General features: G+C 39.4%; 1 protein-coding gene across 9 annotated transcripts in view; it reads right to left on the reverse strand.

Annotated features, from left to right (window-relative positions):
* Nucleotides 1–26,709, reverse strand: part of TANC2 (tetratricopeptide repeat, ankyrin repeat and coiled-coil containing 2) — a 631,424-nt gene that overhangs the window by 426,008 nt on the left and 178,707 nt on the right. For all 9 annotated transcript variants that reach the window (XM_075059590.1, XM_075059589.1, XM_075059588.1 and 6 more), the window contains exon 3: nucleotides 23,357–23,456. In XM_075059590.1, coding sequence (XP_074915691.1) covers nucleotides 23,357–23,423 — 67 coding nt within the window. In that variant the 5' untranslated portion in view covers nucleotides 23,424–23,456. The remainder of the gene's footprint in view (nucleotides 1–23,356; nucleotides 23,457–26,709) is intronic.

Genomic DNA, 26,709 nt, shown 5'->3' on the forward strand with positions numbered 1-26,709 from the left:
GTGGATGTACCAGAAGCCTTACTTAGGAGACATCCCATTAAATGTTATTACACAAACTATATTCAGTAGCTTATCATAGATACGTTCATTCTAACTAAAATATAGATACTTTTAGTACGTTATTATTTTCTTGAAAAAATAGCCAGGGGAGTAATTAGAGACCATAAATCATTTAGTGCATTGTGGAGGATGTAGGGGTAATCTGTAATTTGAGTGCTGTGTGTGACCTGCTTTTTGGGATAGTTACTGTATGGCTTTATTGGATTATTGGAATGTTCACTGTATGTATATGTTGGTTTAGTTTAATAGCAGGGCTGTTAGGAAACTAAAAAGAAGGCACTATAATAGCTTCAGATAAGTAACCTCCTGATAAACATGGGTATCATTAAGAAGCAATGCCTGGGCTATTAGCTGGGGAAAAGCTTGTTCCAGGTTCCAGCCAGAGTTTCAAGACTTGTTCCAGGTTCCAGCCAGAGTTTCAAGACTTGTTCATCCAAGGCTGGGAGCCAAAAGAGCAAAAGAACACTGAGGCTGTGTCTACAGTACCGCAGTAAATCGATGCAGTACATGTAGTCGATGTACCTTAGGTCTAATTACCGTGGGGTCTACGCAGTGGGGGGTTGATGGGAAAAAATTTCCCTTCGACTTACCTTACTCTTCTCATCAGGGGTAGAGTACAGGGGCTGACTGGAGAACGACCTGCAGTAAATTTGGCGGGTCTTTATTAGACCCGCTAAATTGACTGCCGGTGGATCGATCTCAGAGCGTCGATCTCCGCTGTAGTGTAGATCTGCCCTAGCATTTAAAAAGTTGCTCTTTAGAGAGTGGGGAGGTTGTTATCAAGGTACTGAGACTGACCAAGCAACAGTCTCCGCTAGAAGCAAAACTAAGCTGGCCCACTAACACAGGATGGTAGGGCTTAGGGTAAGTAGAAATGCATATAGACCTTTAATTGTTTTAAAACCCTTTTTCTCTTATGGTATGCATTGTTCCTGCTAGTAAGATCAAACAGTAGGAAGGTTTGAGAAAGCTGTCTGGTCACCTGTATGATCCACTGGTCACAAGCTTCTGGAGGGACATTTGCAAGTGCTGAACAGCTAGCTAGGCCTGCTGAGTAGCTACAGTTAGTGGATAGAATACTGCACCCCAGGGCCTGGTTTAAGAGTGGGAGAATCACAGGATTACACCCCGGGATAGGTGAAGAGAAGAGGTCCAGTGGTGCATTCACTGAGACTGGAAGAGGGGACAGAGATGCAGCTAGCCTTGTAATTCAGACATCCAGCTTGGTAGATCATGTTTTACTTTTTCCTGTAATCTGAATTTAAAATCTAGGCTTTGTAAATAAAAACACAACCACCCTCTCCCCCCAAATCCTTCTAATGAAAAACTATTTTTCCCATTAAAGTCGTTTTGTCTCTTTCCTATGACTTAAGCCTGCCTTTACTGCTCATTGCCGAATAGTAATTATTGGTTCTGGAAGGACATATTTAATGCATGTGAAAGCTAAAGAGGCCAAAGGCTTGAATTACAGAAAAAAATTAACAACAAAAGTTTTTTTCACATATGCAATTGAGAGGCTTTTTCAGAATAAGGCTGTGAAGTATAAACCTTCTTTGTGAGTCTCTTCTGGTACTACAGATTTCTTTATACTATCATCTACTCAGTAAGAAAGCTGGAAACACCACTGAGACTTGTGAAAAACAGCAAATTTAAGGAGGTGAGTTCATAGATCTTTCTCAGGTACATAGCAATGTTGTACTCCCATGTAACAGAAATAAGGTAAGAACAAAATTTAGATGTACATTTGTTAAATCTAGAACCACTTCATATCTGTCAATTTCATTCATTATTTGGAAAACTAACTGAAATGATGCCAAGCCATGTGATATGAAAGTTCACAAGTTAACTAATTACTAAGGGAAATTACCCCAGGCTTTCTGTGACTGGTATCTATTAATATGTGTTCCTTGTAGGCAGAAGTTGGATGCAGCCTAACAGTTTCAGCATTCAAAACTCACATAAGTACAAAGCCTAATGCAGTATTTGACTTCATCTACAGATATTTTAAAGCAAGCCTTGCTTCTGCTGCATATCAAGATCAGCTCAGAAGAAAACATGCCTTGCATTACACTTTAAGCAAATTCAGTTAAAAAACTGGAAAAAGGCTCAATAGTTATACTTTAATTTAAAAATAGGATAACAATCCTATTTATTTATTCAGACAGACACTGTCATTTAGTTTTACTCCTTAATTACAAGTTCTACAGCTATAAAAAACAATGTTTACTCAGTAGTTCTGACAAAAGAATGATTAACCTTTTTTACAGCATGGATTATGATAGACTTCATTTTCTTGAAAACATGGTTTCAGATTAAAAAATCAAAGTTTGTTTATTACACAAGAATAAAAACCAAGATTATGCCAAAAAATAAAGCTAAACATCAACCATTGTGTATATTTGTGCTTTTATTGATTGTATTCAGCTGTTCATCTGTAAAATCAGAGACATAAATCTCTCTCAACTGACTAATTTTCACTTTTAAAAACAAATGTTTTATGGATAGGTTAAAAGAAGCACTAAGTCTTCTTGATATGATCTGAAAGGGAACATAGTTGCTCTTATTAAATCCCCTCAATTGTTTGTAATAGCCTGTTTTCAAGGAAACGTATTTATTTTCCTCTCCATTTCTTGTGGCACATCAGATTATCATCACATTTTAGGAATAAGCAAAAATGTCACTTTACCTTTTCCTTTGCATACCAGCATCACCAATATTAGCATGACCCCAAGTACTGATTTTTAGGAAACTTGTACTCCCTCTACTGGTTCTTCATAGTAAAACATAAAATATAATTAGTTTCTACAAACATTTTATACATGTTTGTAGAACATATAAAAAATAAAAAACTATACTAAAAGACCATTATTCAAGTTGTAAAGTCAAGCACTCAAAATTTAGGAAAAGCGAGAATTAACTTTAGTTCATTTGTGCATATGCATTATGATACAGTTTTTAATTTTAATTTTAGTCTGATCATATATTAGTTTTCCACACTATCCCTGTATCATTCACTAATACGACAAACAGTGCTCACCTGAAATCACAATCCCAGTAGCAAGGATTTTTTAATAAATCCATAAACTTGGAGTCATAACCTATGTCTGGAGAATTGCAAATATGGTACCAATATTTAAGAAAGGGGGGAGGGAGAGGAAGCGGTCTGGGAAACTAGAGGCCCGTTAGTTTGACCTCAGTTGTATGCAATGTCTTAGAACAAATTCTGAAAGAAAGAGTACTTAAGGAGTTAAACGGTATAACATGGTTTTACAAAAGGTGGATCATGCATGATCAACCTGAGAAGATAACCATTTTTCTAGACAAAGGAAATGCAGTAGGTCTAATGGATCATTATTTCTGTGAAGTATCTCATACAATTCTGTAGGAACTGCGAAAGACTGTGTCACGGCCTAGCTAGGGTATTTCCGCTTTCTCGGCGGCCTTGTGAAAAGCCTCTGCTTGCTAAGTGGCCGGTCATTGTAGGACATGGCATGCCAGTTATAACTTGCTTTTAACTGGTTGAAACCAGTTTGTATGGCCTTAGGCCAAACGGCAGACATAGCCTGTGGGAAGTCCCTTCTTGCATATGTATGAGTTGCTTTGTATTGTGTATATATAGCTGCATGCTCCCGGTCCTGCCTTTGGACTCTGACCCAGGCCGAGCTGAGCTTCGGTGCTGGGTTCCCCGCCTCCGTGACAGCAAAGCCCGGAGTCCCCGTTGCGGGTGTGTCACATTACCTTCATTAAAGCCAATAACTCACGGTGTGTGTGGGCCTCGTTCTTGCAGAGCACTTAGGGTAGGCCCGTAGCCTCCCACGAACATTACAGTTCTATATAGGAAATTAATTAAATTAGAGAAGATGGGGATTGACATGACAATTCAAAGGGGGTAAGGAACTGGTTAAACGGGAGACTATAACAGGTCATACTGAAAGGTAAACTGGCTGTAAAGACGTTACTACTAGAGTTTCTCAATGATCAGTCCTGGTCTTTAACATTTTCATTAATGATTTTAGCACAAAAAGTGGGACTAATAAATTTTGTAGATGACACAAAATTAGGAAGTATTGCTAATATGGAGGAGGACTGAAATATCATACAAGATCTGGATTACCAAGAAATCTGGAGTAGTAGAAATGGGATGAAATTTTACAGAGCAAAGTGCAAGGCCCATGCACTTAAGGACAAACAACAAGAATTTTGGTATAAGCTGGGGACATATAGTTGGAAGCAACAGAGGAGAATAAAGTCATCATCCTGTGATCAACCAATACACCAAGATCTACAAGCCCTAAAGTGATGTGGTCATGAAAAAAGGCTAATGCAATCCTACAATGCATCAGGCAAGGTATTGCCAGTAGAGATAGGGAAGCGTTAGTACCATAATACAAAACAATGGTGAGACCTCATCTGGATTACTGTGTGCAGTTCTGGTCTCTCATGTTTAAGAAAGATGAATTCAACACTGCAGAGAAGGGCTGCTAGGATGATCAAAGGAATAGAGAACCTACTTTACAACAGAAGACTTAAGGAGATTGGCTTGTTTAACCTAACAAAATAAAGGCTAAGGGGAGATACGATTACTGTCTACAGATACATCAGGGGGATCAACACCAGGGAAGCAGGGGAGTTATTTAAGTTAAGGGCCAAAGTTGGCACCAGAACAAATAAATATAAACTGGTCATCGATTAGTTTAGGTTGAAATTAGACAAAGGTTTCTAATAGGGCTGTTAAAACAATCACACAACTAAAAAAATCAATCTAGATTAATCGTGCAATAAATAGAATACCATTTATTTAAATATTTTTAATGTTTTCAAATATATTGATTTCAATTACAACACAGAATACATACTGTACAGTGCTCACTTTATATTTATTTATTACAAATATTTGCACTGTAAAAATGATAAAAGAAATAGTATTTTTCAATTCCATTACAAGTACTGTAGTGCAATCTCTTTATCATGAAAGTTAATTCTACTTTAATTCTAAAGTTAATTTGTAAGTTCATATACAAAAATAACTGCATTCAAAAACAAAACAATGTAAAACTTTAGCACTTCAGTCCTACTTCATGTTCAGCCAATTGCTGGGACAAACAAATGTGCTCACATTTGCGGGAGATAATGCTGCCTGCTTCCTGTTTACAATCTCACCTGAAAGTCAGAAGAGGCATTCATGTGGCATTGTTGTAGCCAGCATCACAAGATATTTAAGTGACAGATGTGCTAAATATTCATATGTCCCTTCATGCTTAAACCATCATTCCAGAGGACGTGTCCATGCTGATGACGGGTTCTGCTCAATAATGATCTAAAGCAGTATGGACCGATGCACATTAATTTTCATCATCTGAGTCAGATGCCACCAGCCAAAAAGTTAATTTTCTTTTTTGGTGGTTTGGGTTCTGTAGAGTGCTGCTCTTTTAAGACTTCTGAAAGCATGCTCCACACCACATCCCTCTCAGATTTTGGAAGACATCTCAGATTTTTAAACCTTGGGTCAAGTGCTTTAGCTATCTTTAGAAATGTCACCTTAGTAGCTTTGTGCTTGTCAAATCTGCAGTGAAAGTGTTCTTAAAACAAACAACATGTGCTAGGTCATCATCTGAGATTGTATAATATGAAATATATGGCAGAATGCAGGTAAAATAGAGCAGGAGACATACAATTCTCCCCCAAGGAGTTCAGTCACAAACTTAATTAACACATTTTTTTAACGAGTGTCATCGGCATGGAAGCATGTCCTCTCGAATTGTGGCCAAAGCATGAAGGGGCATATGAATGTATAGCACATCTGGCACATAAATACCTTGCAATGCCATCTACAAAAGTATCATGCAAATGCCAGTTCTCACTTTCAGGTGACACTGTAAATAAGAAATGGCCAGTATTATCTCCCATAAATGTAAACAAACTTGTTTGTCTTAACGACTGGCTAAACAAGAAGTAGGACTGAGTGGACTTGTAGACTCTAAAGTTTTACATTGTTTTGTTTTTGAGTGCAGTTATATAACAAAAAATCTTCATTTGTAAGTTGCACTTTCAGGATAAAGAGAATGCATTACAGTACTCATATGAGGTGAACTGAAAAATACTATTTCTTTCATATAACATTTTACAGTGCAAATATGTATACTAAAAATACTAATATAAAGTGAGCATTGTACACTTTGTGTTCTATGTTGTAACTGAAATCAATATATTTGAAAAAGTAGAAATACATCCAAAATATTTTATTTAATAAATTTCAATTAGTATTCTATTGTGTAACAGTGTGATTAAAGCAGCGATTAATCATGATTAATTTTTTAATCACAATTCATTTTTTTTTGGTAATTCACGTGAGTTAACTGCGATTAATTGACAGCCCTAGTTTCTAACCATCGGAGAACTGATGTTCTGGAACAGCCTTCCAAGCAGAGCAGTGAGGGCAAAAAACCTAACCTATTTCATCACTGAGCGTGATAAGTTTAGAGAGGTGATGGTATAATAAAATTGCCTTTTGTGAAATATGGCCAATCCATGACTGCTATTAGCAAATTTCTCCAATGGTTAGAGATAGAATACTAGAAGCAGAGTGCTCTGAGTTACTACAGGGAATTCTTTCCCAAGTGTTTGGCTGGTGGGTCTTGCCAACATGCTCAGGGTCTAACCAACAGACATATTTAGGTTGGAAAGGAATTTTCCTCCAAGTCAGACTGGCAGATTTTTCTCACATAGCCTGTCCTGATCTCCATATTCTCAGACTTCTAATCTCAGTTGCAGTCTCCTGTCCTCCACTTCCAGTAACAGTGTCCTTGCACAGTTAGTCCCAGCTCCCCTTCTCTTGCCTCCTCATCAGATCTCTCTCCCTTCCTCCACATCCTTTTCTCGCCTCCCCCATAGGCGCCGACTCCGTAGGTGCTCCAGGGCTGCACCCACTGGCAGCCAAGCTCCCCTCACCCCCTGCCTCACCTCCTCCCGAGTGTGCTGTGTCCCGGCTCCTCCACCTACCTCCGAGTATTTCCCACTCGGCCACCGCCAAACAACAGCATCAGCATGCTCTGGGAGGAGGCAGGGAAGAGGCGGAGCTGGGATTTTGGGAACTTGGCATACGGACAGGGAGGGGGCGCAGTTGGAGCAGGGACTTTGGGGAAGGGGTTGGAATGAGGGCAGGGAAAGGGTGGGAAGAGGCGGGGCCTCAGGGAAGGGGTAGAATGGGGGCGGAGCTGGGGATCAAGTGCCCAGGGGAAAGAGGGGAAGTCAGTGCCTATGACCTCCCCTGGAACCGCTGCCCGTTCCCAATCTCTTGGACAATTTTAGTACCCCCTACCCAAGTCCTCCCCTGCACCTGGCTCCTCAATGGATCTGTCTCCCTGCCCCCTCATCTTTCCTTCCACCCACCACACTGCTGCTCAGTCCCAGTCTCTGCAACCATTCTCAGTTTCTCCCCAACCTACTGGCCGCCAGCCTCCCTCACCCTATTTCCCTCCCCTGCTCCAAGTCCCAATCTCCTCTCCCAATTTCTTTGCTCACCCTGTCTCAGGCTCCACCAACCCTAACCATAATTTCCAGTCCTAGTTTCCTTCTCTCCTCACCTGCCAGCCTCTAAATCCCAGTTTCCACATCCCCATTCCCTTCTATTTTACTTATCCCACACTATTCTCCACCCCACTCACAGGTCCAAGTCTTGTCCCCTCTACGTTCAAATCAGGCAGCTTCCTCCTCCATGATGCTTGAGAGAAGCAGAGGAGCCATTGCAAGCACACGAAAGGCAGGCTCCCTGCTTTCAGTTTAGATGGCTGGACCCAGCACAGCACGCAGCAGCCCAGAGCTCCAACTGCAGGGAAAATACTGCTCAGCCCCAGGCTAGAGCACGCCCAAGTACAAAAGGAATCTTCAGGGAATTTACCTGCTACAATCTATTTAGCATGTGTGCTCTGTGATTTTTCAAAGGCTTATAGCTTGACTAAATTTGGCCAGAGTTTCATGAGTATGGCAAAGGGCACATGCTTGACACAAAATCCACTGCTGCCAAATTTCAAGCCCCTGTTCCAAAGCCATTAGAGCTTTTCAAAGAAAATGTAACCTTTTTTTTTTTTTTTTTGTGCGCAAAACAATTGTTTTTTCCCTAGCTTTGTCAGAAATAGCAGTACAGTTTTCCAAAGAAATTCATCCTTTAGGGGACGTACAGCATGGAAAATTTCAGCTCAAAGATAAAGTTTGCAAAGTGCTAAGCAACTGAAAACAGGGTTGTATAATGGGAAGTGTTACACAACCTTAACAAGAGGCTGTGCTGCCAGCTCTGCCTATAATATTGTGTGCATTACACTGCCTACCTGTCCAGTTTCAGAGTAGCATCTGTGTTAGTCTTTATCCGCAAAAAGAACAGGAGTACTTGTGGCACCTTAGAGACTAACAAATTTATTTGAGCATAAGCTTTCGTGGGCTACAGCCCACTTCTTCAGATGCCTCATTCACGCAAAACGCAGAAGTACCTACAAAATCCAGTACATTTGAGAGGTCTGGATCCTCCCCACCCCTCATTCAGTCCTGCTGTTTCCATTGATACTTGGTTTTTGTCTGTTTGAAAGAAACAAGGGGGGAGAAAGTAATTGGGAATGCTCAATTCTAGTGGGAAGACAGAATTAAACTCTCAAAGACTCTTATTTACAGGGTTGGTTTTATTGAAACAACAGACGATGAAAGCCAGGATCCATTAAATTCAAAATACTAATCACCTGAGGCTTTCCTAGCTTCCACCAAGTAGGTGGGCAGAGGACACACCTTTCTCCTTTAGTAGCCTTCATGACCACTAGTCACATTCCTCACAGTCTTCCTTCCAGAGCATCAAAGGCCTCCCCAGCTGATGCTACCTCCCAGCTGGTTCCTGCTCCTTACATGAGTCATCCTCTCAGGCTTTCCACCTGGTGGTGCAGAGAGGCCCCTCTCAAACTCTCCCTTTATCCTGCATCTCTCCTATTTGCTGCTGTGCCTAAGGGTAAGTCTACACTGCAATGTCATCCCAGAAGAACTCACATTAGCAGACCCTGGATCTGTTAACTTAGGGCTTGAGTATATACACTCATTTGTAACCCCAGGTTAGGAACTGTTGGACACTGGAACACAAACTCAGGCTCCAGAATCTACACTACATTATGTGGGCATGAGTCCAACCACCCATATCCCAGACTTCCTAGCACGGTCCCAAAATGTGGTCACTCTAGCCCTTTATTCTCAGTACAAAGTTGACTGTGGAATGCTTATAGTAGACTCCCAGAGCATGAATCCATTGGGGCTGCCTTTACGCTGAAAAGCAATAGGGCTTGAATCCTGGGTCCTGACTGGACTCAGACTCCCACTCTCCACTTCCATGAGGTCCCTGGGACCAAACCCTGGGTAAGCACCATTTGTGTGTAGACGGAATTGGGAGTTATGCTTGAGCCCGAGTTTGAACCCTGAGTTTACACTTCAATGTAGACATATCCTAAGAGGAAGGAAGCCCTATATATGGTTTCCTGTAGGCTCCATAATTAGGAACAAATGCATGACCTGCTACTAAAGCTCCCAGTTTTAAATAGCCGTAACAAACAATACAAGGCACACGTGCGTCACAAGGCCCAGTGTTCCCTTATAGCATCTTATTGACAGCTACCCCTGCACTAACAAAAACATGTGTGTACTTCTAGAAGAACTAAACTACTTTAATCAAGAATTAAGGGTACTCCAAAATTTCTCAAGATCAGGCCTCCAGTATATTCAATTGTTTGGTTTGCAAAAGGGGCTCAGTGAACCACACACAAAGATCTGAGTGGAAATTAAAGGACTTGTCAGTAAAATTTACACATTGGGTACAGCAAATTAGTTCCTATAAAATTTTCATAGATATATGGTGTCTGTTTGCAGAGTAAAATGAATAAAAATCTGTATTGATTCACTCCAAATCATCTAGCTCATTCCAACTCTTGCTTATCTCCCAAATATGCTACCTTCCATCCTTCTCAATTATGTAACAATTCCTGTGAACACTTACAGTTATTTACAGAGAGACCTGTAAACATATCATTAATTATCCCTCGTTTTCTCTTAATGCTCATTACCACATGAAATCAAACTATTGACACCAGTTCTACGTGCTCTAGTCAGCTGTTACTTTCAACCATTGTGGGTCTATACTGCAATAAAACACCCATGTCTGGCCCGTTTCAGTGACCTTCCCCACTTCCAGCTCGAGCACAGACAGTTACACTGAGATTTTATAGTCCCGTAGCCTGAGTCCCATGAGCATGAGTCGGGGACATGGGCCATCCATGAGTGTTTTATTGCAGCATAGACGTACCTTGTAACACTTTATATGAAAAATGTTATACTATAGCCAGGGAAAGAAAATGATTGGTATTGTGATTTGACTGTTCAGAGATAACAGTGCGTACTGAGGGATCTCCAAGCCAATCTGAAACATTAAAACTCGGAACAGTTTCATAAAAATATCCCACCTAAAAGTACAGGTTTATGAGCCAAGATGACCATTTTCAATGAGGCAACGTCTTTGCACAACTATTCTGAAGGTTCAGAATATTAAATACAACCTGTCGTTCAATGGAGACAATCTTTATGGAGTGTTTCTGTAATATATGAGCACTCTATTGATACCATTACAATAATACTGAAGAGTTAAAATACTTGGAATTCCATATTGACCTTTGATATTTGAGACAAATTTCATATACACACACAATTAGATCCTCTTACTAAGTCTGTTATAAAATACAGTAACCCCAGGGTTACTATTAAGATGTTCCGGTACGAGACTGGATTTAACTGATTGTTAAAATCATATTCAATTTTCTGCATCTTCTGTCTCTTTCTACTCCTTTTCTCATACACACACAGACAAACCCAGTTCCACCAATCCAAGCTCTAGCCCCTGCATTTGAAACCATTTGTTCTAAAGGGTATATGGCTTTTACTCAAGCTTTTTCACATGCTTGTGTTTTGGGTGCTACTGTTATTGTTTCAGCCAGTTCTTTGCAGTGTCTTCTTTATATTTATCCTTGATATTAGGTGGCAGTTATTTCTAACCCGTAACAGTATTCTCTGTGGTAGAACATTATTCTTCCACCTTCTGCTGCAGAAACTTACAGTTAAGATTAAAGGCAAAAAATGACTATTAATTCTAAAATAAATAAATACACAGAGAGAGAAATTCATCCTTTGCATAAGATCTCTGTGCACTCTAACTAGAAGGTAAGTTTAAAAAGTCCGTTATTAAGATCATCAAGGACCAAAACAGTTCTGATGCCAGACGTGAAATTTCTTGAAGATTTGTTGAAGGACCCATTATAAAATCAATTTTAACTCATAAGCTAATTAATGGATTTACTTGTAAATTCACAGAAAATTTGTTCTATGTACAAAGAGTAAGTGCTGTAAGTGTCAGGAAGACACACTTTTATACTCAATAAAGATCAGCACTCTGCAGAACAGTCAGGTAAGGAAACAGTATGAGGGCACTTAGAGAAGTAAAAATCATCATGGGTCCAGAAATGGGAGCAGAAAAGGGGCCTGGCAAAAGGCCTGAGACAGAAAGAGAGAGAAGTGGCATGCACTGCTGCAGCAGCAAAGCTGTAGAAGTAGTGAACTGGAAGTAAGCTGAGGTGTCCCCTGCCTCTATAGGCTAGAAATTTGACTGTACAAGATACAAGTATCTAATGACCTGCCTCTGTCATATCAGCCGTGGACTGGAATCCCCAGCAGTACCAGGACTGGTTAATCGGATATGGTAAAAAAAAAATGGCTGTGCATCAAAACTACAGACTATATCCAAGATTCAGCTGCATATAGTACTTCTACTTTTCACAAGAGATATTGTGACACACTTATATCACTATCAATCACCATGCTACTTGTGCAGTTGTTTAAGCAGACATGTAGATTCTTTGAGATTTGAGTTACTCTGTCTGTTTAATCCATAATTATTTGAATTACACATCTGGTTTTAATTTTATCTCCAAAGAAGAGAAAAGGGAGAATAAAAATGTGTTTTAAAACTGCTCACTAAGTTGAACATCAAACCCATTAAAAAAAGGGGAGGGGAGGGACAGAAAGTACTGCCAGCTTTCAAAGAGGATATAGTAAAATATAGATATGAATCTGACATAAAATGGAACCAAATATGAGGAGTTTACATTAACATTCCTTAGACTGTCTCAGAAATAACTTTGTAACTCATTTTTTCTTGTGTTTTTTAAAATAAAAAGAATACTTTGTTCTTTACCATCTGCTTACAACTCTAACTATACTCAAAGCCAATAACAGAGTCACATTCCATATTTAAAAATTAGAAGATTGCTAGTCATAGTGGAAGAACAGTTTACTGCAGAAAAAACATGTCCAAACTAAAATATTGTGGAAGCTATGAAATATCTTACTAGGTATAGCTATAAAAGATGTTGACGGCATTGTTTCTACTGCACAAGAACTTCTGTGACCCACAAGACAGGAAAAGAAATATTAAACACCAACAGACACACACACACATAGAATTTTATTGTATACAAACCACTGCTAAAATCTCACCAACACTGTTTTGAAAGCACCAATCAAAAGATAACCACAGGAACCAGCAAAATCCAGTGTTCAGTGCTGCAATAGTATTTAACTTTTTAAGCAATGGCATTGTATATAACTATAAATACATATTTATGCAACTGACGTTCCTTTTTTAGAAATATTCTGAATTATATGTGTTTGTGAACCACAGTACCATAAAACATAACAGAAAAAAACAACAAAAGCTGAGTCAAAACAAATTGAAACCACATTTCTTTAAAATTATTGCTCAGCCCTTTTTGGAAGAGAGGAATAATGAGAAGGCATTATAATGCTACAACTACTAGTGTATTTCTAATCAGCCAGAATTACCAAGACCACATCACAACATACAGACATCTTTAGCTTGACTTTACTGGCCTAGTTTGCTGACTATAGTTACTTCATATAAGCGAGACTGCAAAGAATTATCATTTCAAAGGCCAATGTGTTCATTGAGATCCCACATGAAAAAAGCCACAATACTTTTAACCACGTTTGAAATACTTACTCTTTAACTTACATACAGAAGGATTTGTATTCAATAAATCCAAAATACATTATGCATCTTTGTCAAAAATATTATAGGCTGTTGTTGCAGGGTGCCATTCCAGAAAATGCCTCCTTGTGGTATGGTATTGCCCTGCAGGTACCCTGCCCTCAGTTCCCTCCTTAATCTCCCAATAATTAAGTTACAGCCTAAAGTACGTAAAGAAACATTCCCCCTTCTTGGGATCTAATCAATGGAGTACACCTCTACCCTGATATAACGCTGTCCTTGGGAGCCAAAAAATCTTACCGCATTATAGGTGAAACCGCGTTATATCGAACTTGCTCTGATCCATCGGAGAGCGGAGCCCCGCCCCCCTGGAGTGCTGCTTTACCGCATTATATCCAAATTCATGTTATATCAAGCCACATTATATCGGGGTAGAGGTGTATTTATGAAGCAATCTCCTTTGGCCATTCAGGACCAAATCTGTCCCTGTTTCCACTTCCCCCGGACTCAAGGTGCTCTGCCAATCACACTGCCATTGGCCTCTCTGGTGAGTCTTTCCCACAGGTCTCCTCCTGCTCTCCTCTTCCTGTCCTCTTCTTCCTTAAGGGATTCCACAGCCATCATGGATTCCTGTTTAGGCTTCACTCAAGTTTACATGGTGGTGTAATATAAAAGCTAAAAGATACAGGAGACCATAAAATTTCTACTTAATAACAGTGAAGGCCGTTGAGAAGTGAGAGCCTGAAACCCAGATGGTGGGTGGCGGGGCTGTTCTATTTTTTCTTATTTTTGCTCTCCTCATTATAACAAACACTCAAAAACCACAAAAATTAAATAAAGTAGAAAAACTTGTTGATTGAAGGACTGTTCTTTCATTGCTAAACTATCAGATCCTCATTACCAGTTTCAAGTCCTGTAACACAGGCCAATTCTTCCTAATATATTTCTCCAGTTTTTAATGTTCTTGAAGCTGCCCTCTTTAAAATATCATAACATTCAACTGGAATGAGATTAACAGCAAAATAATATTTGGGGAGACATAATACTACCTTAAACACTTTATTTTTATATTCCAAATATTGTCCCTTCAAAACTTTCATTAGTTTTAGCATTCAGGCAAATGAGGGCTTGATTACACCAGCGAGGACAAACCATATTCAAGTTTCACACCTACACAATTCTGTTGAATTCCTTTTTCTTCATTTCCAACTAGTGTGCCATTGTAGAGCTCTGGGTTTCTTGAACACAAATCCACAGTAATGTCAAATTATTAGTTCATTTTTTAATTAAGAAACAATATTAATGGAAGATGAGTTCATGCCCAGATTGAGAGTTGTACAATAAAAGTTGAAATGAAACTGAGAAGTTTGTTTTAGAAATGACAGACAAATATTACAGTATAAGCAAGAAGTCAACGATCATATTCCTGTTAAATTTTAAAATATTGAGCTAAATTAGTAAAGAAATACTCTTACAATCTGCATACAGCTGTGATGTCTAAATAATGAAGCATCATAGTTTATTAGTTGTAATAACTGCATATTTAACAAACAATTTCAAATAATTTTAATATGAGGTAATTTAAATAAGAATCTGTTTTTTATAACAGATGTTTGTGCAGGCAAATAACCTCATCTCTGCAGAGTTCTGTCAAGAATTAATCTTGGTCGACTCGGACAACAGATTTTGTTTTTCTGGACAGTATACCTCCACCCAAACAGAAACAAGCAATAGGACAATGTCATGAAAGTAACATTCTTTGAATATTTACTGTACTTCTGGGAAAAATACTTTGTGGCTGGTTACTTTTTGGGATTTTTACTTTCAGTTTTTATCATCAAGGGATTATGGTTAACTACCTAGTAATCTGACAGGGTGACAAATTCCTTTTCATATTACATTAGACTGAAACCAAACTATTTTCTTTATTGACTTAGCCCATCATATTTAATTTCACAAGAAATTAAAAGTTAGTAAATAACCCAATACCAAGCTCCTAAATTATTCTTTACAAAGAAAACAGGTTGAAAGATTTATTGATTTTTTTTCTTGCTTGCATGGCAAAGAATCCGAATTAAATATATTTATTAAGATACAGAATCAGCAACAAATTCATATATCATGTTACAGTTTGATAGGCCAACATTCATCATTTGAAATATATTATTTTCCAGTGTAGTTACACTTTACATTAGGACACTGTTCCTCCTCACAGTCTCTTGTTTTCATCCTTCTCCAAGCAGCCAATCAGTAGTTTCCAATGAAACTTATCTCATCAGAGGCAGATTTGAAACATGTAGTGTTAAATCAATATAGTACAGCTGATGTGTACTATTACAAATTACACCTATTCATAAATCTGGTCATATATTTAATGAGCAAAATATTTTCCTTCTTTTGTCAGTCCCCATCTGCCTGGCAAAAGCAAGCCAAATAAAAAATTTTTACATCCGAAGAAGTGGGCTATAGCCCACGAAAGCTTATGTTCAAATAAATGTGTTAGTCTCTAAAGCGCCACAAGTACTCCTGTTCTTTTTGCGGATACAGACTGACATGGCTGCTACTCTGAAATACTTCAGAACTGTAACCTCTCATTCGCATTTTGTAAAATTAAAAAATGTCCATATTTGGAAGGTTATGCATCCACACTACAAGACTGAAAAGATGAATGAAAGGGAATATTTTAACATTAGAGATCAATATCAAATCAATCAAGACCTGGCCTTGATGTGGAAAGGACAATACATGTTTACTTGTCTACTATTCAATTTTCAGGAGGATCAGGAACATGAATGCAAAGGGATATATAGTTCCATGGGCCTCTAAAAATACATTTAATACTCCACATTACTTCATTTTATGAAACTGCATCAAAGTTTACACATATATTAATTTGGACAGGTGCCCATATAATCCATTCCTGCAATAAGAGACTGCAAAGTATCTTGACAAAGAACTTTAATGTCATAAAATTCTGAACGACAATCAACCTCTCAGGTTCCAGCTACAGTGGATACCATTAAGCAAGAGCCATTCACCACAGTAGTACAGTATAAATACCTCACTGCAGTATACATATGAAATTTAAGAATTAATATAGCAATGTCAACAACAGGGCACCCACTTTAGAAACTACCAAAGCAAATTGGTATATTGGCCATAAACAAGGTTCTAAATGAACTGCTGATGTCTAAAAATTGACATGGAAGAACATTTGCCTGACAATGCGATCAACTGTCTTAAGGATGTAGCAAGCCGTCATTATTAAAAAACAAACAGCATAAACAAAGACAATAAGGGGAGGAGAGAAGCTATTTTTTATCTCTTTATCTGAGAGAAACTAAACTATCCAAATATTACTTCTACTAAAAAAAAAAAAAATAGAGATAGAGAAAGAGAGAGATCCATTTGATTCTATATGGATTCATATACCATGCTCAACACTGCAGTAACAGAACAACTTCCAGTAGTGCACTAAGCAATGTGACTAACTTCTGTCACATTTGTTCTCTTATCCTCTCCCCAGGGAAAGAAGTGTGTGCGCAATAATACCGTATATTGTTCCAAAGCTTCTGTAGGAAGTGTAATGTTCCTCTTCTATTCTGGAGTATTTATACAACTTGCAACAAACATTCTTTTCCTTCACACAAATAGGAAACGGAACAGTATTGTTCAGCATCTTTTCTCTTTGGTTTCTTTAGGTCTCATATCCTTATATATAAACTGACTATTTCAAGAGTTTGCAATGTTGGTGTAGCCTTTGGTTCCAAGATATAAGAGAGACAAGGTGGGTGATGTGATATCTTTTATTGGACCAAATTCTGTTGGTGAAAGAGACCAGCTTTCAAGCTCCACAGAATTTCTCCTCAGGTCTGGGAAAGATAATCAGAGTGTCATAACCGAAATACAAGATTGTTAAGCATAAGTAGGGTGACCATATGTCCCATCTTGGCCAGACAGTCCCTTTTTTAAGCCCTGTCCTGGCAGACCTGTCTTTTTTAACAAAAGTGGGCATCTGTCCCGTTTGCTCTTGCCAATTTGATCAGTTGGCAAGAGCAAATGGGACAAATGTTCACTTTTGTCAAAAAGTGGGATGTGGAAGAATGTGCAGGATAGGGGGTGTGCAGTGACACTGGCCCTGTGCAGGTGGGGAAGGCAGAGCTCGGGCATGCAGGGCTCAAGGGAACAGTGACACCAGCCCCACGTGGAGAGGGGGGCTTGGGCCAGCCAGGCACGGGAGGAGGGCTGAGACTAGCCCCATGCAGTGTCCCATTTTCCATTTGGGAAATATTGTCAGCCTAAGCATAAGGAAATAAACTTATTGCAAGGCACCATTCAAAATGAAGTAGGGCATTAACAGCCCTGCAGTCACTGGACAAAGGAAAGACAGTAGGTTACAGATTATTGTATTGAGACATAAAACCAGCATCTCTACTGAGTCCATGATTTTTGGTGTCAAGCAGAGGTATGAATTTTAAGATCCCAGTCTCATCTTTTTTAAGATGTTGTGCAGGTTTTCTTAGAGGATGAGGACTGAGAGGGCAGATATGGAGTGACAGTTTTGAACAACTATGTGGGTGAAACTAAACAATCACTATCCTCTCAAATGAAGTGACACAGAAAACCGATAAAAGACAAAAACACCATATCACTTCTGGGCAAACACTTTTAACAGTACGACCATTCCATATCTGACCACTTAGCCCTTGTCCCTCAAAGGACACTGCACAACATTTTCAAAAGACGAGCCTAGGAGCTTAAACTCACAACAATGGCAGACAACAATAATAATTTAAAAAAAAATTACCTCTCCCACTTTGTCTCTCTTATTTCAGGATTATCAAACATGTGGCCCATACTACATACTCAGATTGTGTTTCATTTTTTTAAAGTACATTTCTAGCCCTCACCGTTGCAAATGAACAGAGCATAAACCGTGCTGTCTTCCTGAGTCAGCAGTCTGATGACTCTGAGGGTATGTGTACACTACATATCTCTGACGACAGTCACACTTTGGTGTGTTGCTATACTTGTCAATGAAAGGCTCTGGTGTGTTCAGGGGAGGGAGGGCAGCAGGAAAAGGCTTCAGCACCTCCCCACTGAGGAAGAAGGGCTCCAGCAGTAGGGGTCTGGCAAAGCCTTTCCCTGCACCCAGAGTCGTTCACTGAGGTAAGAGAAGGACTCCAGCTGCAGAGAGCTTTCAGAGCCTTTTCCTGCTGCCAGAGTCTTCATGTGGTGGGGAAGTGATCCAGCAGCAAGGAGGTAGTGGGACACTGCACTGCTAAAAATAGCAGTGTAGACAGGTAGGCAAGGCTTGGGTGCGTAGAGAGACGTTTTCAGACGTATCTTTACTTTACTCACCTAAGCCATGCCTCACTGTCTACACTGCTATTTATACCTGTCATGGAGAGCTACATGGGTTTGTACACTTTATGGCACTGAAAGAAGCATGCAGGGTAGATGCACCTAGTGTCAACTTTAAAGCCCAATGACGACACTAGTTATTTAGTTCTGGATGATTTGAGCAGATGAATGGAAAAGAAATTGGGAGTTAAGCACGTGGGAAGTGGGGTACTGGCGACCACTGCAAATAGTGAATGGAAAATGGGGAAGGGAGAGAAACAAAAACAGAACTAGCCATGCTCCTAAAGGTGAGCTTTTTCCCCCTCAGTGAGTGATATTAAATGGAACAACAAGGTACTGAATTAATAACTAAAAGTTTAGCTATTATACAGGCATATTCTATTCTTTTTGCAGACCTCCACGTGAAATAATTCAGAGTTTGGGTATGGACTGAGGGAGGTATGCCTGGCTGACTAAACTTCAAAATAGAAGAGACCCCTTTTCACTGAATGAGCTTGACATGCCTGGGCTGTCATATCTTCTGAATGTGTTAGTCATTATATGAAATTCAAAGCATATCTGACAATTAATGTGTTTCTTTTCTATAGATGAGGATAATGAACAGTAAATGCTAAAAAGAAGTCCTGACTGCAATCAAAATCAGAGATTAATGTTGATTAAGTAACACTGGAATTCAAGTCTGCTCTGTCTGTCTAGAAGTGCATAAAGAGTTCCTTCATGATGGTTTAACAGCTCCACAATCCATCTATTCAAAAGTTACAGCAACAAAAAATACCAGAAAGAAATATAGAAGGAAGTTGCTGAAAGTAGCTATGAAAGAGGTTTCAACAAAGACTTGTAAGATACGGGTCATGTTTGAGCCCACAAGATTTGGTATCATGTACAGTCTCAGATGCTGATTTCAGAAATATGGGTAAGGCACCATGGATTCTACAATTTAAGAGCCACAGAATTGGCAGATGAATTTACCGTTTTGGCTTATAAAGGCTTTTCAGGGCTCCAGAAATTAGTTTATTGAGAAAACTGGCTACTCTCTTAACTTCTACTAACTTTCTTGTCTATCCAGCTGTAACATAATAATTAAAGAGTAAGAATTCTCCACTTCAGTCTGCCTGTCCTCCTCCTCTACTACAAAGGGGAAATTCCAAATGATTTTAGTGTACAGATTGCAGCTAGGTGCTAAGCCTGAGCCTGGATGAATTGGAAGAGCTTCCTAAGCCAGCTGGTCTGACTTGGACAGCACCAAACAGCATCATCAATGTACTCTTGTCTCAAAGAGACAAAAAAGGAACATGACAGTTAGAGGCTCCTTGATCCTTAAAAGTGCATGTTCCCCCTTATTTCCTCACCTTACTGAGTGCCCATCCCATTCCTCTACCACTTGCTATGGTCTTCCAGCAAATACACAGTCTCTCTCTCTCTAAAATGAAAATCTATATTTAAATTGGTAAGCTATAAATGTTCAGTAGACTATAATAAAAATGTATAGTAATATTTTCCAAATTTCTTCTTCACAGATAGAAAAGACATACACAGCATCTCTCATAGATCAAACCTAGCCAAAAAGTGTGGGATAATACTTACTGTAAACACATCCGCAGGAGGGTGGTGGAAGGACCGCAGTGTAAAAAGCAGGAACTTTGATGGCTTATTCACAGCAAGGAATCGGGGTATAAATTTTAATTTTAAAACTCTGTTTGTTTTCTCTGTTAAGAAACCAGTCTATACACCTTAGTCCTTTCCACACTGATTTTTGAGTACATTCTCAATTACACTGTTCACTACTGGAGCTGAACACATGTCAAACTAAGGATTAATGGTAATTTCACCCAACAAATATATTATAAATGAAGATTTAATATCTAGGGGATCCTGCTTTTCTTTCTGAAGATTATAAGTATTAACCCCATATAGAGCACAATGCAAACAGGAAACATTTATATTTTTCTCCATTTAATTACTGAACACCTCCAGATATCAATTCCATTTATCATATTGATCAAATTACACAGAGACAAACAAATGAGTGTGCTGCAGTACAGTACATAAGATACCAATATTTCTCAAGGTAACCTTACTTGTAAGTAGTTATGAACAAGCAGAAACTTTGTTTAATGACAGTTAAGGTGACAGAAGACTATACTTCATCCACCAAAAAATTTAACACATGGAAATAAAAAGTTAAAGAAAAAAATATCCTTAAATCCCTGCCACATTCCTATTGCCTACTATACTGTCAATAACATACTTCAAAATTCTGTAACACTTTCATTTCCATCTCCAACAGATATCAAAGAGCAACACATATCCTAACTGCATCAAACTCACATTTTAATGCAAAACTTTAACAGAAACCTCAGCAACATTACGGCTGAATAACTTCCCAAATGCAAAGAGACTGACAGATGTGCTGATCAGTAGATTAAATAGAATAAGACAGCTGTTAAGGTTTTTTTGAATGTGAGTTTGATAAAGTTGTAAAACGTAGTGCTCTTCAATATTGGTTGAAGATGGAAATGAAAGTCAATCAACAGTATTGTAGAAAATACAGTGTTCTGTGTGTATGAACCAAATCTGCACCAACCCGACATGAAAAATTCAAATACACTGTCTAAATTAAATTTTTTTTTTATTTTCATCACTTTTACAACATTTCTGAGAAATAAAGGGAGCTCCCATCCAAATTAAAAATCTGTTGCAGCCTCAAATATGGTGTCACTATCATTCCACTGTAACAATCTTAATAGTCTGATCTTCTCTAATTTTAAAAATAAAACAGGTCTGGAACTGTTTAGAATTTAAACTGGTGACTATCTGAAGCTCACCGGTGTTCAAGATTTTATGCTTTTCTGAGATGCGATATGTATATTACCATATTTTATATATATTTGTCAGCTGTAGAAGTAAGGATCTGCTATGTTTTACAATGAGACCTGGGTTTGACTTCTACCACTATCATCTCATTTCCTGAAGCTTCAATAAACAGATCATCACCACTCATCATCATGCAGACATACTGACATGAGCGGATATCTAATTAGATTTCAAAAGGTAGGCAAAGTCAAGTCTGGTAAACACTTGAATAGAAGTCCCTCCCAAAAGAAGACTTTGTAGAATACACGTATCTTGTGTGCATCAGAATAAGTAGGCACATCTTCCAGTTCTAGCTGCACTTCTGCAACATTGCCTTTCATTACATACTCACACTCCAATTTTTTCCATAAGTATGAGTGGCATTATATATTATTGCATATGTTTTACGTAAACATGTTCATACACAAAAGATCTCATTGTAAAGCGGTGTCACAAATTCATTTTTCTTGGGAAAAACTTAACTCTAAATATACTTAATTAAAACCTGAACCTTGAATTTTAATGGTTAGATTAGCATAGGAGTCTGGATTCTTTTTACATATAATGGCTTGCTTTTCTCTGTCTTATTTTCCAATTTAATAACTATTTTTGTGTCTATATGGTGCTTATGCCTTTTTCTGAAATGAATCATAGTCTCACTCACAATAAAGTAAGAAAAAGAAGCACTCTAATAATCTATAATGATGTTGAGTCTAGAAGACCATGTTGGGTCATACTTCAATTAAAAACACACATACAGTACACATATGGCAGTAAAAATAATCATTAAGAGGAAAATTTAATAGGACTTAAAATTCTGTGTAACTTTTAATCAAATATATAGATAAAAAGGTATGTACAGTAACTCCTCACTTAACGTTGTAGTTATGTTCCTGAAAAATGCGACTTTAAGTGAAACAATGTTAAGCTAATCCAATTTCCCAATAAGAATTAACGTAAATAGGAGGGTTAGATTCCAGGGAACTATTTTTTCAGCAGACAAGTTTTGAGAGAGACAAAGAGAAAGAGAGAGCGCGCGAAAGCGAGCGAGCAAGCATAAGTTTTAAACAAACAATTTAATACTGTACACAGCTATGATGATTGCAAAGCTCGGTTGAGGTGGTGAAGTCAGAGGATGGGATATTTTCCAGGGAATGCCTTACTGCTAAATGATGAACTAGCAACTGGCTGAGCGCTCAAGGGTTAACCCACTGATTTTAATGTAGCCTCACACTGTACAAGGCGGCATGAATGGAGGGAGGGGAGACAGCATGGGAGATAGAGGCAGAGACACACTGTGTGTGTGTGTGTGTGTGTGTGTGTGTGTGTGTGTGTGTGTGTGTGTGTGTGTGTGTGTGTGTGTGTGTGTGTGTGTGTGTGTGAGAGAGAGAGAGAGAGAGAGAGAGAGAGAGAGAGAGAGATGCGCATTACTCCTTTAAGTAGGCTGACCCCACTCTAAGTGCACTGCCTTTTTAATCAGATCAGCAAGTTGTGACAGCAGCTGCTGCTGCCAGGAAGCTCCCTCTGTCTTGATTTCTGTCGTGACCCACCTCCCCATGGTGGTAGAATAGGTGGGGTGCAGGAGCGGGGGAGATGGGGACACCCTGACATTAACCCCCTATCTCCCCCACTCCGCCCCGCACAGCAAGCAGGAGGTTCCAGAGAGCAGTTCCAAGGCAGAGGGCAAGAGCAGCGCATGGCAGTGGGGGAATGGACAGCTGAACTGCCGGGCAGCTGCCGCACAGGGAACTTAGGGGAGCGGGGAGCTGATAGGGGGGCTGACGGTACACCCTGGTTCCAAGCCCCCACCAGCCAGCTCCAATGGGCTCCTCTTCCTGCAATCAATGGACAAAGCAGGCGGCTGCCGAACGATGTTATTAGGGAGCATTGCACAACTTTAAACGAGCATGTTCCCTAATTGAACAACAACATAACGAAACAACAATAACCGGGACGACTTTAAGTGAGGAGTTACTGTATGAGGAGGAGTCTTCACTTACTTACCACTGGATCTGTTTTTGCGGTTTGATTTCCCACCTGTAAGAAGCATCTTGAGACTGTTGCGAAACATGGCTGCCCTATTCTGCTCTGTGCACCCCAAAATCTGTGTAAAACAAAAGAAAGGTATGGTTTGGCATATGAATATAAGTTTTGATTTGTCAACCTGGAAACATTTTGGAAAAACAGTTAGAGGAGCTAAAGATAAAAACTTCAAAAACTATGCTGACAGCAAAAAAACGCAACATTAAAGACTTTCTATATTCCTATAAAATATAAATTGCCAATCATAAAATCTAACATTTCAAATACCTTTATTCATTCAGATTGACTATTTTCAGTAGAATACAAAATTTCTTCAACACTGTTCACTGCCAGTGCCCACGTTGAATAGTTAAGCCGAATTATTATCCAGCTCCATTTCTATGGGTTGGGAAGAGTATGACAGTCTCCAACTGACACTACTACTGAGGCTGAACCTGCCAGGGACCATGGCATTGCTCAGAAGATCTGTCAGTCTTGCTGACACTGACCTACAAACTACAAGGTAGTGTCTTTAGCTTCGGGGGCAGTTAAATATCATATATTTCGGTAAGCTGACATAGTCGTTAAATGTATAAAAGAAAAAACAGAAGACTCCAAACTCAGAAAACGTTAATTTGGCTAATGTTAATACAGTAATCAGTATCTTTTCCTCAGTCTATTGTCAAAGGTCCTCAAACTGTGGGGAATGCCCCAAATGTTAAGGGGGGGGGCATGGTGGGACCCAGGCCAGCCCACACGGGGTAGAGGAGGAGTGTCACCCAGCCCCACTCTGCCCCCAGCTCTGCTCCTAGCTCCAACCTCAGACTTACCCTCCCAACCTCAGCTCCACTCTCATCTCAGCCCCAGCCTCATCCACACCCCTGGCCCCCAGCTGCGGCTTCACTCCCAGCCCCAGCCATGTCCTCAGCCTCAGACCCCATCTGCAGCTCCTCTTCTGCCCCATTCCCGGCCCCAAACCTGCCCCCAGGTGTGGCCCAACCGTAGTCCTCTTACCCCTGTCCGCGCCCCCCTCCCTCTCACCAGCTACCGGGAGGGGGCACAGACAGGGGTAAGGGTGTGTGTGAGTGTGACTGTGAAATGCTTGGGGACCACTAGTCTGTGTGTCTTGTATGGAAAAACCACAGAGCTCCCTTTTCCAGACTTCATAAGGTGCTTCAGAGTAGGCAATTCATTTAAAAAACTAGATTAAAATAATAGTAAACAACTCAAAGGTCAGGAAATATCAAAATTATGGATATACTTGCAACTTAACTGTGATCCATTCTGGGTATATACATTAATATAGTTTTCAGTTCATAAAATATCAGGGGTGGAAGGGACCTCAGGAGATCATCTAGTTCAACTCCCTGCTCAAATGAGAACAAATCCCCAGACATTTTTAAAAAAAAACAAAAAAACCCTGTTCCCTAAATGGCCCCCTCAAGGACTGAGCTCACAACCCTGGGTTTAGCAGGCCAATGCTCAAACCACTGAGCCATCCCTCCCCTCAGTTATGTGATCACATATTAGCGCTCAATTAATACAATATAATACATATTTTCCAACCTTGTGATATGCTTCTTGTAGGGTGTGTTATGAATGAGAAAGATTGTACACAAGTGACTAACTTTTTTTAAATACATCCAGGGCAGTATACAGAATTCAAAATGCTATATAGGTGCATCTAAGGTTGTCAAAAGTCATTGTAATATGCTCTATTCTATTACTGGAGAAATATTATCATTTAATTAGAGACAATAATAAAAATACATTCTCACAAGGGAGTTAAACTTGTGTGGATGACCATAACTTTAGCATTTCCTGACTTTTAAGTACCTTCCCCATATGACCACAGGAATATTTTTTTATTTTGCTTTTAAACAGAGTACAGTGTATGCACTTGCTATGTGTTTGAGGGTCATTAACGTCATACTACATTATTTCTGATATCCTATATAGCTACATTAGAACTGAAAAAAGCTTTGTTTAGGCTTCCCCTCTAACCCTGAAATAAATAATACACCATTTAAGAACAAGTTTTCAGACAATCAGTCATTATTCAAAACTTCCTATTTGGCAAGAAAAGTTAAGATCTTAAAATTACCAGCTTGGCCACATACACAACAGTCCTAAATAAGAGTTCTGTTGTTATTTTCTATAGACCGTTGTCATGCTCTAGTTCAGTGGTTCTCAATCAGGGGTCTGGTGCCTCCTTGGGAGCTGCAAGCAGGTTTCAGGGAGTCCTCCAAGCAGGGCCGGCATTAGACTTGCTGGGGCTCAATGCAGAAAGCCAAATCCCCAATGCATGGGGCTGAAGCCTGGGGTCCTGAGCCCTGCCACCCAGGGCTAAAGCTGGAGCCTGAGCAATGTAGCTTCATGGGGCCCCAGGCAGTCTCTAGCTTGCTACCCCCTAATGCTGGTCCTGGCTTTTATATGAAGATAAACCGGTGGGAGCGAGGGGGGCATGGACAAGGGTAAGAGGCCTAAGGCTGGGTCGCACCTGGGGACAAGTCTGGGGCTGGAAACGGGGCCAAGGCTGTACTGTTGTGGCACAGGTGGGCCACGGAGTTTTTATAGCATGTTAAGGGGGCCTCAGAAAGAAAAACATTGAGAACACCTGCTCTAGTTTACTATACAAAAAGCAAAGCTCTGGGCTTTGCACAGTCTTCCTCTGATTTCAATATGGTATCAATAAGACTGTTCCTTTAATAAATAGTACATTTCATTACAAGATACTCACATACTCACTGTGAAGTATCAGGAAGAGTAAAAAATAATTTACAAGTCAAAACTACAGGTAAACAGAAGGCAGAAGAAATCAAGGTGATACTTGAGCATATTACAGGAGTAATAATCCCAAATAGATTAATCACGCAGAAATGAAGTACTAGTCAAAAGATTTAGGCTGATAAAACATGCAATGCTGTATGATTATGCACACAGTACAGCTGAAAGAGTGTCTCATAGAGGTCACTAGCAAAAAGGTTTCTTGGTCCACTGATCCAAATATACTTATCTGGGCTTTGTGCCAGAAAACTAGAAGGCAATAAATTTCTCCGTCCACTGACTGCATGTTTACACCACCAACTGAGACTTCCTTATATCTGAAATTAATATTAACTCTTCAAGTGCTTTTGTACAGATTTGTAGCTAAAGAGGCCAACCTGCTATATAAATGCTCGCCTGCTGAAAAAAGATATTGTAAACAGGGATGTGTTATAGGAAGAGTTAACAGATTATTCCATCAAGCAGATACAACAGTATTTTTAGACAGGATTATTCATCAATTTTGATATTACTGTTTTTTCTTAAACTCTTATACTAAAAGAACATCT

The sequence above is a fragment of the Chelonoidis abingdonii genome, chromosome 21 (assembly GCF_003597395.2).
Source record: "Chelonoidis abingdonii isolate Lonesome George chromosome 21, CheloAbing_2.0, whole genome shotgun sequence".
Lineage (NCBI taxonomy): Eukaryota > Metazoa > Chordata > Testudines > Testudinidae > Chelonoidis > Chelonoidis abingdonii.